Source organism: Hypomesus transpacificus, chromosome 11, assembly GCF_021917145.1.
Source record: "Hypomesus transpacificus isolate Combined female chromosome 11, fHypTra1, whole genome shotgun sequence".
In the NCBI taxonomy this organism is placed as follows: Eukaryota; Metazoa; Chordata; class Actinopteri; order Osmeriformes; family Osmeridae; genus Hypomesus; species Hypomesus transpacificus.
In genome coordinates, this window is record NC_061070.1 from 19141799 (window position 1) to 19150451 (window position 8653).

At 41.4% G+C, this 8653-nt stretch overlaps 2 protein-coding genes across 3 annotated transcripts; both read right to left on the reverse strand.

The window, feature by feature from the left end:
* Window positions 1-23: 23 nt before the first annotated feature.
* On the reverse strand, window positions 24-5722 carry eif2ak2 (eukaryotic translation initiation factor 2-alpha kinase 2). 2 transcript variants are annotated; one of them, XM_047028876.1, is made up of 18 exons: window positions 5176-5722; window positions 4928-5054; window positions 4559-4707; window positions 4340-4466; window positions 3959-4032; window positions 3662-3817; window positions 3201-3333; window positions 2969-3024; window positions 2727-2829; window positions 2539-2573; window positions 2382-2435; window positions 2171-2290; window positions 1938-2066; window positions 1622-1817; window positions 1253-1396; window positions 926-1027; window positions 740-802; window positions 24-548 (listed from the first exon to the last, which is right to left on the reverse strand). In XM_047028876.1, the coding sequence occupies exons 1-18, from the start codon at window positions 5280-5282 to the stop codon at window positions 414-416; spliced, it is 2010 nt and encodes a 669-aa protein (XP_046884832.1). In that variant the 5' UTR covers window positions 5283-5722; the 3' UTR covers window positions 24-413. The 2 variants fall into 2 exon arrangements, with proteins under 2 accessions (XP_046884832.1, XP_046884833.1); XM_047028877.1 differs by lacking the exon at window positions 3662-3817 and having other exon boundaries at window positions 5176-5583.
* A 448-nt stretch (window positions 5723-6170) lies between these two features.
* gpatch11 (G patch domain containing 11) lies at window positions 6171-8595 on the reverse strand. The gene is made up of 8 exons (XM_047029471.1): window positions 8440-8595; window positions 8078-8304; window positions 7948-7989; window positions 7646-7766; window positions 7288-7378; window positions 6845-6979; window positions 6544-6625; window positions 6171-6454 (listed from the first exon to the last, which is right to left on the reverse strand). The coding sequence occupies exons 1-8, from the start codon at window positions 8487-8489 to the stop codon at window positions 6399-6401; spliced, it is 804 nt and encodes a 267-aa protein (XP_046885427.1). The 5' UTR covers window positions 8490-8595; the 3' UTR covers window positions 6171-6398.
* Between the last annotated feature and the right edge of the window lie 58 nt (window positions 8596-8653).

Here is an 8653-nt window from a genome sequence, read left to right on the forward strand (position 1 = left end):
CATGTAAATATCTTCTCTGATGACTTGGTGGTATCTATAGATTTGTTCAAGCTAACATCAAAGTTATTTCCAGAATATTTCAATCATTTTTTCAAACATTTGATCCATCCTTATTGCTGTGGTATGGTCATATATACCGTACAGATCCAGAGCAAATTCATACGCTACGTGAAGGATAAAAAGTGATGCTAAAATCAGGAGTCAGGTGGCTGAGCGGTTAGGGAATCGGGCTAGTAATCAGAAGGTCGCTGGTTCGATTCCCGGCCATGCAAACTGATGTTGTGTCCTTGGGCAAGGCACTTCACCCTACTTGCCTCGGGGGAATGACCCTGTACTTACTGTAAGTTGCTCTGGATAAGAGTGTCTACTAAATGTAAAATGTAAAGTCAATTATATTGCTGACTTCCTGTGTTTCAAAGAGTTTGGTTGGCTTTAAGGCTGTTTTGATCTTTTGACGGGACAACATAAGATCCAAGTTCAGTGACCAGCTGTTTGGCCTCTGGCCTGTCCTCGGGGTGTTCCTTCAGCATTGACTCCATCAGCTTTTGCTGCAACACAACAACAGGTGATCAGGGACCAATCACAACAACAGGTGATTAGGAACAAATCAAATGCAAAGAGTGGAATGGTAGGGCAAAATATGAAGTCCTGCTGGCGGTCTGTGAAGTTGTTAAACTTGAAGTTGTTAAGCTCCGTACCTCAGGGGCATACAACACAGAGAAGTTGTTAAGCTACGTACCTCAGGGGCGTACAACACAGAGAAGCCCTTGGGGAATATGTTGCTCCTCACGTCATACCAGACCTGTACATGGAATACAGACAATGCAATAACAGTCATTTGCTTTGATGCATACAACAAAATAATCCAAAATTATAAAGATTGTGGAATGAAAGAGAAGCCATGGGTACAGTTCGATAAACTTACTTTGTTTTTTTCCGCAACAGTGAATAGTTTCCAAAGTAGTTCGAAGAAGATCAAACCTAAAGCAAAGATATCTACTTTCCTATCGTAGGTGCTCGTGTTGATCTGTCAAACACAAGACAGAACCGAAGCAACAGAATCATGCTAAATGTTTGTTACAATGTGGGTTTAGCTGATTGCAAGCTTGGGAATTATAAGTCAAATACAGTCAAATGCTATATAACTTAAAACTGTGGTTAAAACTTACATTTGTATTGACCTGGACATTCATGTCTAATGACCTTATATACCTGGTTAGAGATACCTGGTATACTGTTATATAGAAGTTACCTGTTCAGGTGCCATGTAAGACCTGGTTCCAGTGCGCTTGGTTCGCTCAATAAGGCTTTCATCATCGTCGTCATTCTCTGTGGTTGCCAGGCCAAAATCCCCAATCTTCACCTTTTCATTACCGGCAAACATTATGTTAGAAGGCTGAAAGAAGACAACCAATCATGTTAGAAGGCTGAAAGAAGACAATCAACTCATGTTAGCAGGTTGAAAGAAGACAACCAATCATGTTAGAAGGCTGAAAGAATACAGCCAATCATGTTAGCAGGCTGAAAGAAGACAACCAATGGGAAAACTACACATACAAATAACGCAAAAAAAAAAAAAAACACTTAACAGACGCCTCTGTTAAGATGACACTTGACTGACCTTAAGGTCTCTATGGATGAGTTTATTTGAGTGGATGTACTCGACTCCATGAAGGATCTGCTGGATGATGCCCTGACTCATCTCCCTTCGTTTGAGGTCCCGTTCTGCATTTCTTTCATCTATCCAAGTTTTCAGGGTCTTACCACATAGTTCCATCTGGATGTAAAGGAACTTCGCAGACGCATCGCTGCCGGAACTAAACTCATAACAAACATTTACTAATGAGAAAAGCATTTGAATTGGCAGCTGGAATGATCATTTATATTCTCTTTGCAGCTTTCACTGTTTACACATATTGAACAATATTGATGTTTACTGTGAAGTGCTGCCACTGTCTGAGGTGTTGGCACATTTGTACTCTATGTCTTCCATCCAGGTTGTGTAGTAACGTACTATGTTACAGTGCTCGAGGCGTGCCAACGCATCGACTTCTCGGATAGATTTTCTGAGAGCAAACAGAATCACATAATCAAGCAGTCGTCACTGATATATGACCAAAGAAAATGTGTTTTATCAAGTCGAAGGTTTGGCTCCTCCAAAACTACTCACGCTTTACTCCGCACAATCTTCACAGCATAGTATCTTTTGTCTATCTTTAGACGGGCCTTGTACACGTGCCCAAAGCCACCTTTGCCCATGCGTTCAATGGAATCAAAGTCAGTTGAGAACCTTTTTGAGAGAAAAAATATGAATAAGTATTACTTTTAAGACAGGATTTAGTATCACAGTTTGCACTGAATTTCAGTGACTCAAATAGTACCTTGAGACTGGTTGATTATTTGGATGGTTAGCAAACTGGAAATTGGGTGCAAGTCTGAGAGGACAGGAGAGGACAGGAGAGGGGTCTTTAATAACACAGTAAACAATAACAGTAAAATATGGTAATAAATAAAACATAATAGAAAAGGGGAAATCACTTTATCTTAGGCTTTGCATCTTGATGATTTTTTTTCTGTGTAAACAAGAATAGAATGAGGATTCATAAAGGGTTTCATCTGTGTATTTTATATTCTACAGGCAAGTAATGTACTAATTAATAAATAGCACTTTGCAGCAGGCATAGAAAATGATTATGATCTGTTTAGAAAACAGAAAGACTTTTAACCTGGCTGGTGTTAGTTGATTCTGCAAACACTACTGATTGTGTATCACTGGTCGCCATGCTTTGGGGTGTGGTGTCACATGACTCCCTGGTGTCACATGACTCCCTGGGACACAAGAGGAAACAGATACATTTAGACCGTAGTACCAGTCTCTCCACCTGCTGTACTGTCCAGTGCCCAGTCTACTTCAGGGCTTCACAACATCGCTCCCACACACACACAGACACACACACACATTCCATACCCCGTTCTTGAACTTTGTGAGGGAGAAACTTCATCTTCGGAAACGTTTGAGGACACCTGAACAGAAGATTACATTTCGTAAGTTAGTAATAACATCTGTAATGATGTAAACATCTACCATGATAGCAAACACAAGAACAACAACAAAACACAAAACTCGCAGCTGAAATGTGGCATTGTAATGCTTGTCTGTTGTTGCGGTGATGCTATACTGGATTAGCTAGACTAGCTACCTGGCTGTTCCAGTCCGGCTGCTCCTGGAGGGCCAGCCATGTCAGCTCAGCAGCCAGCTGCTTGGCGCTTTTGGCTGTCTTCCCCACCCCTTCTGGATACTCCTTACTGCCCATAACTACCTTGTAAACAAATCTTAACATCAAACAAAAATCAGTTAAACTACAGTTGGATAAACGTCTTCAATATGACACGGTAGAAAAGGGGGAGATGGGAGGATAGTAAACCTCCCAACATTCAAACACCAACGATGTTTGACTATTATTTATGTTGTGTTGTGTTGTGTTACTTCAACCACCGCTGTTTAAACTAAATCTACACCCTTGTACTGTGTAGTAAGGAGTACACAGCTACACCTTTGCCCTGTGTAGTAAGGAGTATACAGCTACACCCTTGTACTGTGTAGTAAGGAGTATACAGCTACACCCTTGTACTGTGTAGTAAGGAGTATACAGCTACTCAATGAGGATCATGCGATGGACCACGTCTTTCCACTAATATGTAATCGTGAACCAGCTTCGTTTTCTGACAGTAGTGGTTCAGGATTCCTATGAAGTTGGTCTCTGTACAGTTGGGTTGTTCTGTTGGAGAGTCCATGCTCAGGTTTTGAACCACAGAACTGAACACAAAAAAATCCCCACCAATGGTATATTGTTAGTAATGTTGTAAAGATCATTACATTTGAAAACAATATGGCTTAGATGGCAAGCATTAAGTAAAAAACAACAACTTAAAAACAAGGGACATTGTTGTGACTGACCTTGTGGACCGCGTTTCTTGGCTCCAGTCCTTGTTTTGTGGTGATGGGTTAGCCTTGCTGTTTTCTTCTACAGTCTGAGTCAAAAGTTTTGTCACTTACTAGACCGATGTAGAGCTAGTTGCATTTATACAGATATTAGTGTACAGTATTTGTATATCCTGAAATGTATATAAAGCAGCAAACTATTTAGTGTACTGCTTTGGCATTTTTCTCATGTTTGGAGGGAAATTAAGCCAGGGGCGTATTTAAACGAACATTTTGAAAACCATAAATATTTCACCCCTACTTTTCATTTAAAAAATCAAATTTAACGGCTGCATCCTCAGTCTGTCCCCCCACATTTGAAAACAATACTGAGTGAAACGTAGTTTAACACCTTACCCCTGTGGTGTGATTATTGTTTATCATCTCATAGACAAGCTTGGCTGCCTCCTCCTTCGCTTCCTTCTTCGTGTTCCCAAACGCCGTTGGGCACTCTTTATCACCAACCACCACGCAGCAACAGCATCTACAGGAAATCACAAAAGGATTATATTTAGTCCTTTTTAACACTGGTTCAACACTGGTTCTAGAATCACTCTGAAGCGTTTGAAGACTTACTGCATGTGATTGTTTTCCGCCACCCTTGCGGATTCAGAGTACTTGACAGAGATCCTGTTTTTCTGTCCATATTCATTGAGCCAGCATGTGAAGTTGGCAGCATTAATCACTTGGACGAGAGGCGAGGGCGAGCCCCTAAGTGAAACGTTCTAGGGAAGACACATTTCTTTGTTACACAATGAAAGTCGAGGCCAGGTTTATAATATAAGCCAGGGTCAGACAGCGGCCCTGGAGGACAGCGGCCTAGGGAAACATCTATAACATGCAGGACAGCGGCCCTCGAGGACCAGAATTGATAAACCCTTATATAAGCATTGGGCAATGCCCATGACATACAGTCTACCACTAGGATGGCACTGAGCATCTTACTGTATCGTTCGACTCAGTGTCCAGCCCATCCAATGCGTTTTTTGCAGCATTCTGTTTTGCTTCCTTTTTGTTTCTCCCTGTCCCATTGGGATATATGTTCTTGTCTACAACTGCCCTGACGGTGAACCTGATGAATGAATAGATAAAGCGATTATCAATAGATATCACATACATCTTGAAGATATCCGGTATTCTACAGTATAGGCTACGTCTTACGTACAGTTGTTCGTACAACAGAATCAACATACCTTTTAATATGATCCGGACCCTCTGCACCTACGTCTTCATACTTAAGTTCTGAACGCGTGCGCTGTGTATACTCATTCAGTTGGGCAATGTAATTCTTAGACTCCATAATTTAACAATCGGTGAATCTGTTTCAGCGTCGCGTTCTGATAACGCCCCTTACAACAGCTGTCAGTGTGTCCATTCTTTAATTTCGTTTTGGATTACTTCAAATTAATGCAACGAAAGTTCATACTCTCGCGTATCCTCCCTCGCAAAACATTGATATGACTGGCTAGGTTTGAATACGGAAATAGCAGGTCCATTCCATGTTTTAACTGTAAGACCAGTAGGCCTGTGCGAAGTTTTTTCTTCCCGAAACTGAAAGCGCTTTAACTTTCGATTTCCCCAAATGTAACCATGTCGGCCCCATGGCTCATCAGCGCCAGTACGCAGGAGCGGTTGATGCGGCGTCAACTCTTTATTGTGTCTATGATGTCAGCTGTAACCATACATCCTATGGCCCTGCATAGACTCGTATAACTAGACCAAGCAGAGGAGCTTTTTAAAGATGGCGCCCCCGTTAATTTCTATGGAAAGTGGTCAGAGGCGCAAGCGCGATTATTATTATGTGATTATGATTCATATTTATGATTCAGTCTTAAATGTTTTTTTCATTTTCTGTAGGCCTAAACCGCTGACTTTTATAACAGTGTGATACTGACTTCCCTGAATAAGCTGCTAACAACAGTCCTCATATCTGGATGTATAAATGTATGTTGAATTCCTCTTCAAGTCAAGCCTCATTAGTACTTCCCTCTGGCCCTTCCCTTCATCACATCCTCCCTGCAAAATGTTTCAAGAAGACTACAAATTTAAGAGCCCATCATCAAACACTACAAATTTGGTGCAGCCCCACAGGAAGTAGAGAATCACAAGAAGAGGTCAGCAATGCCATGCGAGGGAGACGGCCCCATCAGTCTGTTCACAGCTCCGGAGGTCACTACAACAACATGACCACTTCCAACAACAGGCTATATTCAAGCAGGTTGCTGAGATGTAATCTCACTTTAATACTTGTTTTAAAAATGTTCTTACAACGGAAGAGTCTTATATACAACAAAACATCGAAAAACTGAAGTGGTTCCAGCATTATCAAAAATGAAGGATCCTCAAAAACAACATTGATCAGTATAGTCACACAGTCAAACTTTCTCCAATGTACAAGTTCAGAAAGAGATGGACGTCAGTCATGGTCTGCTGCTGTGTCCCCTGGGCAGTTTGAACACAGATCGTCTTCATCTGTAACGCACAATAGGAACATTAAATTAGGGTCGAAAGCAACGATGAGGACAAAGATCCATGGAGCTACATGTGTTTATCGTGCTTACCATTATAGGTGGTCCCACACCATATGCAGTAAAAATGTACCCCCCTCAGATACGACGTCAGAATCTGTAGCTTGTCCATGGACTAGACAAAGACAATATACTGTATTAATATGACATTGTAGTGTTGTATCAATTCTAGGGGTGATACTACACCTGTCCTAAATATTATCATATTCAGTTAGGCTCTTATCCAGTGGGGTGTTTCAAAAGGCTGTTTAAGGTGAAACAGATGGGCTGTTTGTATTTGTAATTTATTAAAATCTTGGAACCAAAATGCACACAATGATTTAAAAGTGTTTACTGTCAACTCTACTGCATCTTCCACTTCCTCCTCCTTCTCCTCCTCCTCCTCCTCCTCTTCTTCTTCTTCTTCATTTTTCTCCTCTTCGAGGTCCACTTTAGGCCAATACCAGTCTTCTCTGGGAACAGTGACACTCTAAAAAGTCAAATGAGACACAATCTTGAAAGATGCTCAGTACCGCATGAAATCTTATACAGTGACTCAAGGGCATCTGGTAGTTTGATTTGATTACCACACTTCTCTGATTGAATGTGTTGAGGGGGGTCAGATGGCTGAGCGGTTAGGGAGTCGGGCTAGTTGTGTCCTTGGGCAAGGCACTTCACTCTACTTGCCTCGGAGGGAATGTCCCAGTACTTACTGTAAGTCGCTCTGGATAAGAGCGTCTGCTAAATGACTAAATGTACGATGGTGTTTCCACACTTGTCTGACTGAACGTGTCGAACCTTCTGATTGTCAAGTTGCTCGCACGCCCGCTGACTCCTCCTGAGGTCCGCTTCAATCTTCCTCTCTTCTCTCTCTGACCTCACCCTTACCCTGGAAACAGATCACAACATTAGCATTCACATATACACTATGCTGTATACAATTCAAATGACTTGCCTTTTAATAGTAATAATAATAAGGTATTAATTTAGCAGACGCTTATATCCTAGGTGACAGACTGGAAGGAGGGGTGGATTTGAACCTGCAACCTTGTGATCTGCAGTCGAATGCTCTAACCATCCCCCCTTTCAAAAGATTTCCCGTATAAGACATGATGCATCCTTCGTACTAACTGAACAGCATCACTGTAGTGTTTACCTATAGTCTTCCATGGATTGTTTCTCATTTTGTTGTTTGGCCCTCACTTTCTGATGATAGTGCTGAAGTTCCTCTTCAGCTTTCCTCTTCTTGACCTCCTCCATCCCAATGCCTTCTCTACCTAGGGGGTGTGAAAGAAAGATACTATAATATACAAGCTTGTCTTGCTCTCTGCAGTTCCACACAAGGTTTTGTAGGCTCTCCTACAGTCCGCTTCCTGTTTGATTCGAACAGGAAATCTTATCGACAGAGGAAACATTTGAGCATTAGTACAAATTTAGCCAAACTATTTTATTACTCACCCATTTTTATGTTCAGTGGGATGGGTTCAACTCTCCCCGCCCCTGCAGAAGAAATTAAATTAAAGACCAAGCAAAAATACAAGGTGGATTTGAATCAAACGGTAGAACAGGGGAACCATTTAGAACTGACCCTGCTTTCCAAGACCCTGTCCAGCTTTGTAGCCCATCTTCTGCAGAAGAGCAAATCCCTTGTTTTCATTGCCGAGGGTGTTTTGAAGTACTGATTCTCGACTCTCCTGTTCCAGCTGCTTGATGGTCTTCTGGCGGTTCTCAACGTTCTTTTTCGTGTGCTGTATCTCTTTCTTCATGGCCTCTTTCACTCTTTTTGCCATCGGGATTCCAGGCTTCACATCTTGTCTGTAGGATAGACAACAAAAAATATATGAAAATGTTTTGAACGTACAAATCTGTTACGTTATTATGCAGCAAAATATACGTCTGAATGAACCTTCCACTCAATTTTAGATAACATGTCGAGACTGAAATACTCACATTTTACTAAGAAACGCATCTGACATATAATCCTCTTCTTCATCAGACATGACGGACCTTGCTTATGTGTTAGACAACAAATATATAACCGAAAATAAACTTAAATTATTATCAGAGAATTGTCTCTGTTATTATGGTTGTGCCGGTTATGACGGCTGTTTGGTACGTTGAAACGTGAATCTGGGTAGAAACTTGAGTAATTCAGTTAGTACTT